This window comes from Tachyglossus aculeatus, chromosome 5 (genome assembly GCF_015852505.1).
Source record: "Tachyglossus aculeatus isolate mTacAcu1 chromosome 5, mTacAcu1.pri, whole genome shotgun sequence".
NCBI lineage: Eukaryota > Metazoa > Chordata > Mammalia > Monotremata > Tachyglossidae > Tachyglossus > Tachyglossus aculeatus.
The window spans coordinates 19,347,867-19,365,648 of NC_052070.1; the positions used below are offsets into that span (position 1 = coordinate 19,347,867).

At 44.9% G+C, this 17,782-nt stretch overlaps 1 protein-coding gene across 2 annotated transcripts in view; it reads left to right on the forward strand.

Moving 5' to 3' along the window:
- Positions 1 to 5,826: 5,826 nt before the first annotated feature.
- VAPA (VAMP associated protein A) overlaps positions 5,827 to 17,782 on the forward strand; it is a 63,440-nt gene continuing 51,484 nt past the window's right edge. Inside the window, exon 1 of one of the 2 annotated variants that reach the window (XM_038747159.1) lies at positions 5,827 to 5,995. In XM_038747159.1, the coding sequence (XP_038603087.1) occupies positions 5,917 to 5,995 (79 nt within the window). In that variant the 5' untranslated portion in view covers positions 5,827 to 5,916. The remainder of the gene's footprint in view (positions 5,996 to 17,782) is intronic. The other variant, XM_038747160.1, reaches the window with a different exon arrangement.

Consider the following 17,782-nt stretch of genomic DNA (forward strand, 5'->3'; position numbering starts at 1 on the left):
ACCTTGTATCCCCCCAGTGCTTAGAACAGTGTTTTGCACATAGTAAGTGCTTAACAAATACCATCATTGTTATTATTATTATTAATAATAACAAATACCATTATTATTATTATTATAGAGAGAGGGAGGGTGTTTTCCAGCGCAGCCTAAAACCCACAGGTCTCCCAACGGCACGGCCACAATGGCCACCGGCCCCACCCACGTCTCCTCAGGCGGTCAGACTCCAACATCCAGGATGCAGCGCGCGCGAGGACTACAACTCCCAGCATGCACCGAGGCGACTGAGCCGGCCATTTCCCGGAGAGCCGCCTGCGTTGCACGCCGGGAGTCGTAGTCCTCGCGGGGCGGCGGCCCCTCCTCGGCCCGTGTCTAGAGTCCGTCCGCAAGTCATTCATTCATTCATTCAATCGTATTTATTGAGCGCTTACTGCAGAGCACTGGACTAAGCGCTTGGGAAGTCCAAGTTGGCAACATATAGAGACAGTCCCTACCCAACAGTGGGCTCACAGTCTCGAAGGGGGAGACAGAGAACAAAACAAAACATATTAACAAAAGAAAATAAGTAGAATAAATATGTACAAGTAAAATAAACAAATCCGTACAAACATATATACATATATACAGGTGCTGTGGGGAAGGGAAGGAGGTAAGGCGGGGGGGGGATGGAGAGGGGGAGGAGGGGGAGCCATTCATTCATTCAATCAATTAATCAATCGTATTTATTGAGCGCTTACTGTGTGCAGAGCACTGTACTAAGCGCTTGGGAAGTCCAAGTTGGCAACATATAGAGACGGTCCCTACCCAACAGTGGGCTCACAGTCTCGAAGGGGGAGACAGAGAACAAAACAAAACACATTAACAAAATAAAATAAATAGAATATGTACAAGTAAAATAAATAAATAAATAGAGTAATAAATAAGTACAAACATATATATAGGTGCTGTGGGGAAGGGAAGGAGGTAAGGCGGGGGGGATGGATGGGGGAGGAGGGGCAGTCATTCATTCAATCGTATTTATTAAGCGCTTACTATATGCAGAGCACTGTACTAAGCGCTTGGGAAGTCCAAGTTGGCAACATATAGAGACGGTCCCTACCCAACAGTGGGCTCACAGTCTAGGAGGGGGATTTATTGAGTGCTTACTGTGTGTAGAGCACTGTACTGAGCGCTTGGGAAGTCCAAGTTGGCACCATGTAAAGACGGTCCCTACCCAACAGTGGGCTCACAGTCTAGGAGGGGGATTTATTGAGCTGTTACTGTGTGCAGAGCACTGTACTAAGTGCTCGGGAAGTCCAAGTTGGCAACATATAGAGATGGTCCCTACCCAATAGTGGGCTCACAGTCTAGGAGGGGGATTTATTGAGTGCTTTCTGTATGCAGAGCCCTGTACTAAGCGCTTGGGAAGTCCAAGTTGGCAACATACAGGGATGGTCCCTACCTACAGCGCTTAGGACAGTGCTTTGCACATAGTAAGCGCTTAATAAATGCCATCATTATCATCATCATCATCCTCCTCAAGAGAAGCAGCATGGCTCAGTGGAAAGAGCCCGGGCTTTGGAGTCAGAGGTCATGGATTCGAATCCCGGCTCTGCCACATGTCTGCTGTGTGACGTTGGGCAAGTCACTTCACTTCTCTGGGCCTCAGTTCCCTCATCTGTAAAATGGGGATTAAGACTGTGAGCCCTCGGTGGGACAACCTGATCACCTTGTAACCTCCCCAGCGCTTAGAACAGTGCTTTGCACATAGTAATTGCTTAACAAATACCATTATTACTTTACTTCTTGGAGCCTCAGGTACCTCATCTGGAAAACGGGGAGGATGACTGTGAGCCCCACGCAGGACAACCTGATCAACTTGTATTCCCCCCCCCCAGCGCTTAGAACAGTGCTTTGCACGTAGTAAGCGCTTAACAAATGCCATCATTATTATTATCATCAACAGTGGTTAGCCAACTGAAGCAAGGGGCCTTCTTTCCAGAGATGCAGGTCACCTCTGCCCTGACCGGGCTCAATAATGATAATAATGTTGGTATTTGTCAAGTGCTTACTATGTGCAAAGCACTGTTCTAAGTGCTGGGGTAGATACAAGGTAATCAGGTTGCCCCACGTGGGGCTTACAGTCTTCCTCCCCATTTTGCAGGTGAGGGAACTGAGGCCCAGAGAAGTGAAGTGAGCCTTTTAGACTGTGAGCCCAATGTTGGGCAGGGACTGTCTCTATATGTTGCCAATTTGTACTTCCCAAGCGCTTAGTACAGAGCTCTGCACATAATAAGCGCTCAATAAATACGACTGATGATGATGATGATGAAGTGACTTGCCCAAAGTCACCCAGCTGACAAGCGGCGGAGCCGGGATTTGAACCCACGCCCTCTGACTCCAAAGCCTGGGCTCTTTTCCACTGAGCCACGCTGCCCGCTGTTGGGTAGGGGCCGTCTCTAGATGTTGCCAACTTGTCAATCAATCAATCAATCGTATTTATTGAGCGCTTACTTTGTACATATTTTTTACTCTATTTATTTATTTATTTATTTTATTTGTACATATCTATTCTATTTATTTTATTTTGTTAGTATATTTGGTTTTGTTCTCTCTCTCCCCCTCTTAGAGTGTGAGCCCGCTGTTGGGTAGGGACCGTCTCTATATGTTGCCAACTTGTACTTCCCAAGCGCTTAGTACAGTGCTCTGCACATAGTAAGCGCTCAATAAATACGATTGATGATGATGATGATGAAGTGACTTGCCCAAAGTCACCCAGCTGACAAGCGGCGGAGCCGGGACTTGAACCCACGCCCTCTGACTCCAAAGCCCGGGCTCTTTTCCACTGAGCCACGCTGCCCGCTGTTGGGTAGGGGCCGTCTCTAGATGTTGCCAACTTGTCAATCAATCAATCAATCGTATTTATTGAGCGCTTCCTATGTGCAGAGCACTGTACTAAGCGCTTGGGAAGTACAAATTGGCAACATATAGAGACGGTCCCTACCCAACAGTGGGCTTGTCCTTCCCAAGCGCTTAGTACAGTGCTCTGCACACAGGAAATACCATTGATTGAATGAATGAATGAATGAATGAAGAGTGGGCTCCCACTGTAGAAGTCCTACACGCTCAGTCCTAAGTGCTCAGGAAATACCATTGATGGAATGAATGAATGAATGAATGAATGAAGTCCTACACGCTCAGTCCTAAGCGCTCAGGAAATACCATTGATTGAATGAATGAATGAATGATTGAATGAATGAATGAATGAATGAAGAGTGGGCTCCCGCTGTAGAAGTCCTACACGCTCAGTCCTAAGCGCTCAGGAAATACCATTGATGGAATGAATGAATGAATGAATGAATGAAGTCCTACACGCTCAGTCCTAAGCGCTCAGGAAATACCATTGATTGAATGAATGAATGAATGAATGAATGAATGAAGAGTGGGCTCCCACTGTAGAAGTCCTACACGCTCAGTCCTAAGCGCTCAGGAAATACCATTGATTGAATGAATGAATGAATGAAGTCCTACACGCTCAGTCCTAAGCGCTCAGGAAATACCATTGATTGAATGAATGAATGAATGAATGAATGAAGTCCTACACGCTCAGTCCTAAGCGCTCAGGAAATACCATTGTTTGAATGAATGAATAAATGAATGAATGAAGTCCTACACGCTCAGTCCTAAGCGCTCAGGAAATACCATTGATTGAATGAATGAATGAATGATTGAATGAATGAATGAATGGAGTGGGCTCCCACTGTGGAAGTCCTACACGCTCAGTCCTAAGCGCTCAGGAAATACCATTGATTGAATGAATGAATGAATGAAGTCCTACACGCTCAGTCCTAAGCGCTCAGGAAATACCATTGATTGAATGAATGAATGAATGATTGAATGAATGAATGAATGAATGAATGAAGAGTGGGCTCCCACTGTAGAAGTCCTACACGCTCAGTCCTAAGCGCTCAGGAAATACCATTGATTGAATGAATGAATGAATGAAGTCCTACACGCTCAGTCCTAAGCGCTCAGGAAATACCATTGATTGAATGAATGAATGAATGAATGAAGTCCTACACGCTCAGTCCTAAGCGCTCAGGAAATACCATTGATTGAATGAATGAATGAATGAATGAATGAATGAAGAGTGGGCTCCCACTGTAGAAGTCCTACACGCTCAGTCCTAAGCGCTCAGGGAATACCATTGATTGAATGAATGAATGAATGAAGTCCTACACGCTCAGTCCTAAGCGCTCAGGAAATACCATTGATTGAATGAATGAATGAATGAATGAATGAAGTCCTACACGCTCAGTCCTAAGCGCTCAGGAAATACCATTGTTTGAATGAATGAATAAATGAATGAATGAAGTCCTACACGCTCAGTCCTAAGCGCTCAGGAAATACCATTGATTGAATGAATGAATGAATGATTGAATGAATGAATGAATGAAGAGTGGGCTCCCACTGTGGAAGTCCTACACGCTCAGTCCTAAGCGCTCAGGAAATACCATTGATTGAATGAATGAATGAATGAAGTCCTACACGCTCAGTCCTAAGCGCTCAGGAAATACCATTGATTGAATGAATGAATGAATGATTGAATGAATGAATGAATGAAGAGTGGGCTCCCACTGTAGAAGTCCTACACGCTCAGTCCTAAGCGCTCAGGAAATACCATTGATTGAATGAATGAATGAATGAAGTCCTACACGCTCAGTCCTAAGCGCTCAGGAAATACCATTGATTGAATGAATGAATGAATGAATGAATGAAGTCCTACACGCTCAGTCCTAAGCGCTCAGGAAATACCATTGATTGAATGAATGAATGAATGATTGAATGAATGAATGAATGAATGAAGAGTGGGCTCCCACTGTGGAAGTCCTACACGCTCAGTCCTAAGCGCTCAGGAAATACCATTGATTGAATGAATGAATAAATGAATGAATGAAGTCCTACACGCTCAGTCCTAAGCACTCAGGAAATACCATTGATTGAATGAATGAATGAATGATTGAATGAATGAATGAATGAAGAGTGGGCTCCCACTGTGGAAGTCCTACACGCTCAGTCCTAAGCGCTCAGGAAATACCATTGATTGAATGAATGAATGATTGAATGAATGAATGAATGAATGAATGAAGAGTGGGCTCCCACTGTGGAAGTCCTACACGCTCAGTCCTAAGCGCTCAGGAAATACCATTGATTGAATGAATGAATGAATGAATGAATGAATGAATGAAGTCCTACACGCTCAGTCCTAAGCACTCAGGAAATACCATTGATTGAATGAATGAATGAATGATTGAATGAATGAATGAATGAAGAGTGGGCTCCCACTGTAGAAGTCCTACACGCTCAGTCCTAAGCGCTCAGGAAATACCATTGATGGAATGAATGAATGAATGAATGAATGAAGTCCTACACGCTCAGTCCTAAGTGCTCAGGAAATACCATTGATTGAATGAATGAATGAATGATTGAATGAATGAATGAATGAAGAGTGGGCTCCCACTGTAGAAGTCCTACACGCTCAGTCCTAAGCGCTCAGGAAATACCATTGAATGAATGAATGAATGAATGAAGTCCTACACGCTCAGTCCTAAGCGCTCAGGAAATACCATTGATTGATTGAATGAATGAATGAATGAATGAATGAATGAATGAATGAATGAAGAGTGGGCCCCCACTGTAGAAGTCCTTTCCCCGCCCTTCCCGCCCCGGGCCTCGCGGCGCAGGCGCGGGAAGGGCGGGGGCGCGCACGTCAGGCGGATCACGTGGGGGTGTGGGGGGGGGCCGCGCGCGCGCGCTCGCGCGAGGATCGCAGTGCGCGCGACCGCGGCGAGGCTGAGTCCGTTGCGGGCGAGGGAGGGAGGCGGATCCGGTCCGCTCCGATCCGGTCCGCTCCGGTCCGATCCGGCGCGCCCCCGCCTCATGGCGGTCGCAGCAGGGGCCATGGCGAAGCACGAGCAGATCCTGGTCCTCGACCCGCCCACGGATCTCAAATTCAAAGGTAGGCCCGCCATGACGCCCCGGAATCGCCTCAGGACACCCCCGGCGGAAGGACGGACGGGACGAGGAGGGAAGGGAAGGGGCGCGGGCCTCCTCGCCGCCGCCATCTTGGGCTCCCTCAGGCCTCCGGCCTCCTGCTCGGCCGACGGGCCAGGCCTCTACTACTACTACTACTACTAATTTATTCTATTTTGTTGATATTTTTTGATCTCCGTCTCCCCCTTCTAGACTGTGAGCCCGCCGTTGGGTCTCTAGATGTTCATCATCATCATCAATCGTACTAATTGAGCGCTTACTATGTGCAGAGCACTGTACTAAGCGCTTGGGAAGTACAAATTGGCAACATCTAGAGACAGTCCCTACCCAACAGTGGGCTCACAGTCTAGTCCAGCGCTTTGCACACAGTAAGCGCTCAATAAATACGCTTGAGTAATAATGATAATAATGATGGCATTTGCTAAGCGCTTACTATGTGCAAAGCCCTGTTCTAAGCGCTGGGGAGGTTACAAGGAGATCAGGTTGGCCCACGGGGGCGGGCCCCTCACAGTCTTCATCCCCATTTTACAGATGAGGGAACTGAGGCCCAGTGAAGTGACTTTCCCAAAGTCGCGCAGCTGACAGTTGGCAGAGCTGGGATTCGAACCCGTGACCCCTGACTCCAAAGCCCAGGCTCTTTCCACTGAGCCACGCTGCTTCTCTTGACTTTTAGACTGTGAGCCCACTGTTGGGTAGGGACTGTCTCTATGTGTTGCCAATTTGTGCTTCCCAAGCGCTTAGTACAGTGCTCTGCACATAGTAAGCGCTCAATAAATACGATTGATTGATTGATTGATTGAATGAATGACTCCCCCTCCTCCCCCTCCCCCTCCCCCTCCCCCGCCTTACCTCCTTCCCTTCCCCACAGCAGCTGTACATATGTATATATGTTTGTACGGATTTATTTTACTTGTACATATTTATTCTGTTTATTTTATTTTGCTAATATGTTTTATTGTCTGTCTCCCCCTTCTAGACTGTGAGCCCGCTGTTGGGTAGGGACCGTCTCTATGTTGCCAACTTGGACTTCCCAAGCGCTTAGTCCAGTGCTCTGCACACAGTAAGCGCTCAATAAATACGCTTGAGTAATAATAATAATGATGGCATTTGCTAAGCGCTTACTATGTGCAAAGCCCTGTTCTAAGCGCTGGGGAGGTTACAAGGAGATCAGGTTGGCCCACGGGGGGGGGGCCCTCACAGTCTTCATCCCCATTTTACAGATGAGGGAACTGAGGCCCAGTGAAGTGACTTGCCCAAAGTCGCGCAGCTGACAGTTGGCAGAGCTGGGATTCGAACCCGTGACCCCTGACTCCAAAGCCCAGGCTCTTTCCACTGAGCTACGCTGCTTCTCTTGACTTTTAGACTGTGAGCCCACTGTTGGGTAGGGACTGTCTCTATGTGTTGCCAATTTGTGCTTCCCAAGCGCTTAGTACAGTGCTCTGCACATAGTAAGCGCTCAATAAATACGATTGATTGATTGATTGAATGAATGACTCCCCCTCCTCCCCCTCCCCCTCCCCCGCCTTACCTCCTTCCCTTCCCCACAGCAGCTGTATATATGTATATATGTTTGTACGGATTTATTTTACTTGTACATATTTATTCTAGTCATTTTATTTTGCTAATACGTTTTATTGTCTGTCTCCCCCTTCTAGACTGTGAGCCCGCTGTTGGGTAGGGACCGTCTCTATATGTTGCCAACTTGGACTTCCCAAGCGCTTAGTCCAGTGCTCTGCACACAGTAAGCGCTCAATAAATACGCTTGAATGAACGACTCCCCCTCCTCTCCATCTCCCCGCCTTATCTCCTTCCCTTCCCCACAGCACCTATATATATGTATATATGTTTGTACGTATTTATTACTCTATTTTACTTGTACATATTCTATTTATTTTATTTTGTTAATATGTTTTGTTTTGCTCTGTGTCTCCCCCTTCTAGACTGTGAGCCCACTGTTGGGTAGGGACCGTCTCTATATGTTTCCAGCTTGGACTTCCCAAGTGCTTAGTACAGTGCTCTGCACACAGTAAGCACTCAATAAATCCCCCTCCTAGACCGTTAGCCCACTATATGTTGCCAACGTGTACTTCCCAAGCGCCTAGTCCACTGCTCTGCACACAGTAAGCGCTCAATAAATACACTTGAATGAATGACTCCCCCTCCTCCCCCCCCCCCCCCCCCCCCCCCCCCCCCCCCGCCTTACCTCCTTCCCTTCCCCATGGCACCTGTATATATGTTTGTACGGATTTATTTATTTTACTTGTACATATTTATTCTATTTTATTTTGCTAATATGTTCTGTTTTGTTGTCCGTCTCCCCCTTCTAGACTGTGAGACCTCTGTTGGGTAGGGACCGTCTCTATATGTTGCCAACTTGGACTTCCCAAGCGCTTAGTCCAGTGCTCTGCACACAGTAAGCGCTCAGTAAATACGCTTGAATGAATGACTCCCCCTCCTACCCCTCTCCATCCTTTCCGCCTTACCTCCTTCCCTTCCCCACAGCACCTGTATATATGTTTGTACGTATTACTCTATTTTACTTGTACATATTTATTCTATTTATTTTATTTTGTTAATATGTTGTGTTTTGTTGTCCATCTCCCCCTTCTACTGTGAGCCTGCTGTTGGGTCTCTATTTGTTACCAACGTGTACTTCCCAAGCCCCTAGTCCAGTGCTCTGCACACAGTAAGCGCTCAATAAATATGACTGACTGAGCCCCCTCCTTCCTCTCCCCCTCATCCCCCTCTCCATCCCCCCGTCTTACCTCCTTCCCTTCCCCACAGCACCTGTATATATGTATATATGTTTGTACATATTTAGTACTCTATTTTACTTGTACATATCTATTCTATTTATTTTATTTTGGTAATATGTTTGGTTTTGTTCTCTGTCTCCCCCTTCTAGACTGTGAGCCCACTGTTGGGTAGGGACCGTCTCTATATGTTGTCAGCTTGTACTTCTCAAGCGCTTAGTGCAGTGCTCTGCACACAGTAAGTGCTCAATAAATACGATTGATTGATTGATTGACTGAATGAATAATAATGATGGTATTTGTTCATTCATTCAATCGTATTTATTGAGCGCTTACTGTGTGCAGAGCACTGGACTAAGTGCTTGGGAAGTCCAAGTTGGCAACATACAGAGATGGTCCCTACCCCACAGTGGGCTCACAGTCTAGAAGGGGGAGACAGAGAACAAAACAAAACATATTAACAAAATAAGATAAATAGAATAGATATGTACAAGTAAAATAAATAGAGTAATAAATACGTACAAACATATATATGGTGCTGTGGGGAAGGGAAGGAGGTAAGGCGGGGGGATGGAGGGGAGAGGAGGGAGTAGTACTACTACTACTACTACTACTAATTTATTCTATTTTGTTAATATGTTTTGTTGTCCGTCTCCCCCTTCTAGACTGTGAGCCCGCTGTTGGGTAGGGACCGTCTCTATATGTTGCCAACTTGGACTTCCCAAGCGCTTAGTCCAGTGCTCTGCACACAGTAAACACTCAATAAATACGATTGAATGAATGAGTGACTCCCTCTCCATCCCCCGCCTTACCTCCTTCCCTTCCCCACAGCACCTGTATATATGTTTGTACATATTTATTTATTTTACTTGTACATATTTATTCTATTGATTTTGTTAATATGTTTTGTTTTGTTGTCTGTCTCCCACTTCTAGACTGTGAGCTCACTGTTGGGTAGGGACCGTCTCTATATGTTGCCAACTTGTACTTCCCAAGCGCTTAGTCCAGTGCTCTGCACACAGTAAGCGCTCAATAAATATGAATGAATGAATAATAATGATGGTATTTAAGCGCTTACTATGTGCAAAGCCCTGTTCTAAGCGCTGGGGAGGTTACAAGGTGATCAGGTTGTCCCATGGGGGGCACTATGTGCAAAGCGCTGTTCTAATTCCTGGGGTGATCAGGTTGTCCCACGTGAGGCTCACAGTCTTAATCCCCATTTTACAGATGAGGGAACTGAGGAACAGAGAAGTGAAGTGACTTGCCCAAAGTCACCCAGCTGACAATTGGCGGAGTTGGGATTTGAACCCATGGCCTCTGGCTCCAAAGCCTGGGCTCTTTCCACTGAGCCACGCTGCAGTGCTTCTCACATAGCGCTTAACAAACACCGTCATTATTATTACCATTACAACTACTACTAATAATGACATTTGTTAAGCGCTTATGTGCAAATCACTGTTCTAAGCGCTGGGGAGGTTACAAGATGAGCAGGTTCATTCATTCAGTTGTATGTATTGAGTGCTTACTGTGTGCGGAGCACTGGACTAAGCACTTGGCGGGAGGCTCACATTCTTAATCCCCATTTTACAGATGAGGTCACTGAGGCTACCCGCTGTTGGGTAGGGACTGTCTCTGTATGTTGCCAACTTGTTCATTCATTCATTCATTCACTCATTCAATCATATTTATTGAGCGCTTACTGTGTGCAGAGCACTGTACTAAGCGCTTGGGAAGTACAAGTTGGCAACTTAGAGATGGTCCCCACCCAACAGTGGGAACTTGTACTTCCCAAGCGCTTAGTTCAGTGCTCTGCACACAGTAAGTGCTCAATAAATACGATTGAATGAATGAATGAGGCACAGAGAAATGACTTGCCCACAGTCACACAGGTGACTAGTGGCAGAGCCAGGTTTTGAGCCCTTGACCTCTGACTCCCAAGCCTGTGCTCTTTCCACTACTACTAAATAATACCGGTATTTGTTAAGCGCTAACTATGTGCCAAGCACTGTTCTAAGCGCTGGGGAGGTTACAAGGCAATCAGGTTGTCCCACAGGGGACTCACAGTCTTAATCCGCGTTTTACAGATGAGGTCACTGCGGCACAGAGAAGTGAAGTGACTTGGCCACAGTCACACAGCTGACTAGTGGCGAAGCCAGGTTTTGAACCCGTGACCTCTGACTCCAAAGCCCGTGGTCTTTCCACTACTACTAAATGATGTTGGTATTTGTTGAGCACTTTCTTTGTGCCGAGCACTGTTTAAAGCACTGGGGGAGATGCAAGGTCATCAGGTTGCCCCCTGTGGGGCTCACAGTCTTCATCCCCACTTTACAGATGAGGGAACTGAGGCCCAGAGAAGTGACTGGCCCAAAGTCACCCAGCTGACAAGTGGCGGAGCGGGGATTAGAACCCATGACCTCCGGCTCCCCAGCCCGGGCTCTTTCCACTTCCCTAAAGAACCAACATCCTTCGAGCCGGAATCGAACCAGTGACCTAATAATGATGATGGCATTTGTTGAGTGCTTACTTTGCGCCGAGCACTGTTCATCTGCTCAGTCGTATTTATCGAGAGCATACTGTGTGTAGAGCACTGGACTAAGCGCTTGGGACGGACAAGTCGGCAACAGATAGAGACGGTCTCTACGCAACAACGGTTTCAGTCACTGTTCTAAGCACTGGGGGAGATACAAGGCGATCAGGTTGTCCCACGTGGGGCTCACAATCTTCATCCCCATTTTACAGATGAGGGAACTGAGGCCCAGAGAAGCGAAGTGACTTGCCCAAAGTCACCCAGCTGATCTGTGGCGGAGTCGGGATTAGAACCCACGGCCTCTGGCTCCCAAGCCAGGGCTCTTTCCACTATGCCACGCTGCTTCTCCACTAGCCCTCTTCCTCCCTTCAAAGCCCTACTGAGACGTCACCTCCTCCAGGAGGCCTTCTCAGACTGAGCCTCCCTTTTTCCTCTCCTCCTCCCTCCCCACACCACTTGTGTATATTTGTACCTATTTATTACTCTGTTTTATTAATGATGCACATATAGGTATAATTATTTATTCTGATGGTATTGACACCTGTCTACTTGTTTTGTTGTCTGTCCCCCCCGCCCACTTCTAGACCGTGAGCCCATTGTAGGGTAGGGACCGTCTCTATCTGTTGTCCATTTGTACTGCCCAAGTGCTTAGTGCAGTGCTCAGCACACAGTACGCGCTCAATAATTACGATTGAATGAATGAATGAGGCCTCTCCAGTCCCCGCCGCCCTCAACCGCTCTGTCAGGGCTATTGGTGGAGCGTTCCCGTGTGCAGAACACTGTCCAAAGCGCTGCCACGAGGTTCCAGGCCGGAGGGGGAAGAGGTCGTTGGCCGAGCCTGGCGGAGTCCATCCGTCTCCCTCCGTGTCTCTCCATGTCTCTGTGCCCTACCCGTGTCTCTGGGTCCCCGTGTCGGCCGGCCCGATGGGCGAGCCCTCCTCCAGGGGCCGAGAAACCCTGAAGTCCAGCGGGCGACGGGGACCCCCCCCCCCAAAAAAAATCCCCGGGGTTGCATTTAATCAATCAATCAATCGTATTTATTGAGCGCTTACTGTGTGCAGAGCACTGTACTAAGCGCTTGGGAAGTACAATTTAATGCGCACTAGTGCTCCCGACCGACTCCCCCAAGGGCTGGCCCTCATCCCCCTCCCGGGGGTGGCACTGATCATCCAGGCCCTGCCTTCTGCCCCTTGCCCGCTTCATTTTCCTTTTTTTTGCACCATCACCTTTGAGGGAGGAGGCTTGGGCTTGCCTAGCCCCTGGAGGAATCCCTTCTTTTGCTTTGACAGGGAGAACGGTGCCCAGAAAAAGTGGAAATTCAAGAGGCGATTAGCTTCAGGGAATCACGAGGAAGGGATCCGAGCTGAATGCTCAATGTAGGGTCCGTTGCCCCCTCCCCGAGTTGGAAGCCATTATTTGTGCTCAAATTTTAACCTGCTATGGGATAACGAAGATAGCGTGTTAAAATCAGTCAATCAATCAATCGTATTTATTGAGCGCTTACTGTGTGCAGAGCACTGTACTAAGCGCTTGGGAAGTACAAGTTGGCAACATATAGAGACAGTCCCTACCTAACAGTGGGCTCACAGTCTAAAACACGTTTTGGTGGTAAAATGAACGAAGTTGAAGTTCAGATCTCTGAGGAAATTGAAGGAAATTGAAGGCAAAAGAGAAAAACTTGACACAGACACCCCCTCCACCCGACCCCCGTAGTAGCTTCTCAAGAAAGAGTGCCATTTAATCCAAAAAAAATGAAGCGGAGAGTGTGCCAATTAATTACTTCCCCGGAACTATTTTCATTTGGGCCGTCTGCTGATTTAATAAAATAGATATTTAAACACAATTTATTAGGTGGGGGATTCGATCAAAGGGCAGAGTTGATTTTGCTGTGTCTTCCAAACGTTCCGCCAAAGGACAAGGAAAGGCTTCAAAGGCAAGGCTATACTTTATTTTTTATATTCCATAGTATTGGCTGGGAAAAATACCCGAAAAGCCGTCTTATAGTTGAAATTATTCGGCAGTATCAGGGTGTGTTCCTTTTTGTACTGTAAGCGTTTTGTTTTTACTCCCTGGTACTATAGTGAGGCTTTGGCAGCTTGAGAATATTTTCCAAGGGCATCATGAAGTAAATAGGTCTAGTGGACAGGTAGGCTAACCCAGCTCAGTGTGCTGCCCTTTAAAGGCATAGGAGCCGTGAAAACTAGGTTTTTTTTTTTAGGTAAACTGAATTTGATAATCGCTGTTTTGCTTGTATTTTACCTTACATAAAAAAACAGCTTTTAGTATATATTTTTCTCACGCTTGATGGGGAAGACTCTTCATTTAGTAATACTTGCGCGCTGGTGGGTACAGAGCATGCCCTAGTGCAATAGATTGGCCCCTACAGAACTTGAACTTCTCAGATGAGAAGACTGCACACATTTATTTATTTTTTTGTAAATTATCAAATATTTTGTATTTAATTCTTTGCTGAATTCAGTAAGTCTATGTAGAAAGCCATTTGCCTTTGCTTATTCCGCATATGATGGAGGAGCAGTGTGGTCCCAACAGTGGGAGTTGGAGGTCTTGGGTTCTAATCTTGACTCTGGTACTTGCCCGCTGTGTGACTTTGGGCAAGTCATTTACCTTCCTCTGGGCTTTATTCTTCCTCCTACTTAGATTGTGAGCCCCCTGTGGCACGGGGACTGTGTCCAACCTAATTATCCTGTATTTATACTGTCAGTACGGTGCTTGGTAGAGAGGAAGCTTCTGTGGAAGCTTTGCACAGAAAAGGTGTGTGCCATTTGGAAAAAATAATGGCTTTGAGGATTAGAAGAGCTAGACATTGGACACATTTTCCAGTTTAAATAACTCAATATGAACAGTAGTGATTGGGTTAGCTCACTTTACACTGCTGAGTCTGATTACGGGTGGCTTCTAAATGGATTAGAAAAAATATAAAGTTTGTGGAGGTCAAAATGTGCATTCGAAGGAAGGATGGCAGCATACATATCCCCCCTCTAGACTATAAGCTTGTTGTGGGCAGGGAATGTGTTTGTGTATTGTTGTACTCTCCCAAGCGTTTTGTACAGTGCTCTCCACACATTAAGCACTCAATACGATTGAATGAATGAATATCCAGTTCATGTAAAATGTAGCTGAGCATTTTTGACTTCTGATACACCAACTCTAGAAATGTGGAGGGCCTAGTGCTTCATTTATCCACATTCTAAATTGGAGTTTATTGTTATTTTTGCCTTGTAGTTGGAAAAGTTGCAAATAGAGCGTATGCAGTGTGGCAAACCAGGAAGGTTGAACTTGAGTAAAAATAGCTCACCCTTGAATCTATTTCCTTGTCCTCAAAATCTCTTGCCAGATTTGGCCTAGTCAGGGCCCTATTTGTGTAGGAAGTTTGAGGTGAGTGCCTTGTTCCGTGAGTACTTTACTTGGATTCATCTTTTATTTCTAACTAAGCTCTGACCGAAGAGTCAGCCAGGCTGCGGCAGATTACTATTGAATTGCTTTTTTTCAGACCTTCCTGCTGGGAAGGAAATGTTCTTGAATTAAAAATAACACAGAATAAAGTAATTGGATTCTGACACTTTAAAAAGCATCTTAAGAATACGTAGCTATTAGGTGAGAATTTATTAGGTTACAGTTGACCTCGTCATACGGTCCTCAACTGTAGAAGGAGACTATTTTAAGTTAGGAATGTTGAATAAATAAAGATTAATTCACTTTCATGTTTATTGATCACTACATTTAATTTATTGGATGCTAATTTCATTAGAAATAGTTGTATGTTATTGTAGTGTGTGTAAAGTTCTGTAATGAAATAGTCTATGTAAAGTTCTGTAATGAAATAAAGAAAAATTGGACATGTTAAGTGTTTTCCAATCATTGCTTACAGCTAATCTTTTTTTATTTTGAAATTGTTTCTCGTTATCAAAAATTAGTACTGACAAACTGATTATAAGAAAATGTGTGGGTGGTGAATGATTGATTTTGCACCATAGATTTGGCCAGTGAAGATTAATTAACCTGCTGGGAATCTTCCGAAGAGGTAAATGGGTAATTTGTTGCCTAGATATAAGTACTTTTGTGAGATATAACCACGTTCAGGACTTTGGCCCAGTTCTAGATAACTTTACTGAGATACCTTACCCAGGGATCTTAAGTTTTTTATGGACACTAATTCTCTATAATCACAAAGCTGGAGGAAATTAGGTTTTGTTTGAGGGAACAGAGGGTAATGTGATGTGCCCAGGATTTTTATAAAGCAAATCAGTGGGTTGGAGTCTACTCAGTTTTTTTATTTGGAGGCTTGTTCTCCTCCTGATTGGGTACTGAAATTCTTAACCGTCAAAATATATTTAGGCTTACTTGAAAAAGGGTTAGCTGTCACTCTTAAATCAGTGGCACATTACCTGTTTCCAGAAACTCTGTGTTCTCCGTTCATATTAGTCATGCCCGTGGATTTTTAGAGAATCCAAAATAACAGATCTGTGACAAGCTTTTTTATTTCGATATTGGTATTGTTTGGAAAGTTTAAAACTTAGGGCTCCCTATATATTTTCACAGTAAAGCAATAGAACCGAACTATGTACAGTTCTGCCTTGTTGCAGAAGGTAATTTTTGCCATAATTCAGTTGACAGAGTATTAATGTTTACTCTTTTAGCCTTACCTATCCATGATGCTAAATTAATGTTTAAATATATTTTATAAAGGAGAAAATGGGAACTGGTTATTACAGAATTCTTGAAGCTTCTTAGTGAACTATTCAGTTTTTGTTAAAACCAGTGTGATAAAATTCATATGTGCTCAAATTCAGTTTGAGGGGATTATTAGTTAACATTTTTAGTCTTTTAAAAATCTGTGTAGTCAAATCCATATCCTGTCAATCAGTTGGACCAGCTGTGTGCAGAGCACTGTATTAAGCACTTGGGAGAGTACTGTGTAACGGAGTTGGTAGACACGTTCCTGGCCTCCAGTAAGCTTACATAGTAGAGTTGTTTTCCTTTTTTCCCTCTGAGGAGGGTTACTGAATTTTTAAAAATTTATTCTATGGAGTTGCGTTTTTAATGGAGGCTTTTAAAGGAGACCATGGCTCTGATCGAAAAGATATATGGTGGACAGGCATATGTGACCTCCTTATAAGGTTGGTGGTTGAGGGGAAGAGCAGAGTTGGAGCTGAACTGTTTTTAGCTTAGCTCATCTATATTGTTAGTGTGAGGCTAAAGAGTGGGGAATGTAACAGGGTGAAAATTTCCCCAGGTGTTTGGATGCCTTCCATTTTTTTACAGCTACATGAAATCCCAAATTCCTGGGAGCAAAATGGTTTTTCAGTGGTCTAGGTCATGGTGGATGCTATATAAATGTTCATAATATTGATAACACATTGAGGTATGCTTCCCGTATTTGGAATGCTGTGTTAATTTGAGATTGGAAAAGTTAGGAATGGGCAATTAACAGCATTAGAGGTTTTTATATATAGTCTTCCTTTGTATTCGAAGAAGACAACACTGACAGTGAAATTCAGCAATGACTGCATTTGGCTGAATGCCAGTTTGGGACCCACACAAAAAAGTTGTCTCGCCCCGTATGTCATCGTGCGTGAGGATTGTGGTGTCTGGCTTTTTTTTTTTCCTCTTTTGCCTTCTTGTCTTTACAAAGCTTTTGCTCAAAAAAGAGCCACTCCTTTCTTCTCTAGACTGTAAACTTGTTGTGGGCAGGGAACGTGTCAGCTAACTGTTGTACTCTCCCAAGTGCTTAATATGATGCTCTGCATAGTAAGCAGTGATTGATAGCACACACATGCTAAGTATATCCTGGGCAGCTGACTCCCAGTTTTCAGCTCAGATTCAGCGTTGTCTGAGGCTTTGCTTCACTGTGTCCGTAAAACGCGGCCTCCTTGCGTTAGGTTCTGGTTCCCAATTTCAGTTTAGATATTCTGTTGGCCTTCGTTGTCCTCACATGTCCTACTCAAGCATAGCTGTGCTAAAGTGAGCATAGCTTCAATCCTAGAAGATTAACTTTGTTTGCAGAACTTCAGTGTTGTAATCTCATTTTGCCTTTTAATAATGAGTCGTTAGGCACTTATTATGTGCCATGCACTGTACTAAGCGCTGGAGTGTGGTCAAAAAGATTTAATTTCTCAACCGTAAGAGGAGTGTAAACATGAAAGAGAACGGAACTTGATATGTGAATTAAGCATGCATATGGTATAGTGGAAATATTCTGTAATTTGAGAAGTAATTGAATTTAAGAGTAAGTTTGCAAGCAGTCTGCAAAGTTCACTGCTTTAAAGTCTGAGGGAAATAACTAGAAATGCAATAAGGTAAAATCTACATTACTCCCCCACCCCCCCAACCTTACCCCAGATGCAGAGTTTTGCACAGTTGCATTTCAGATATGGTTTTCTTCAGAGGAGAAGCTAGGCAAGTCATGAATCATGGGAATCTTGATTGGTTTTTAAAAAATACCCAACTACTG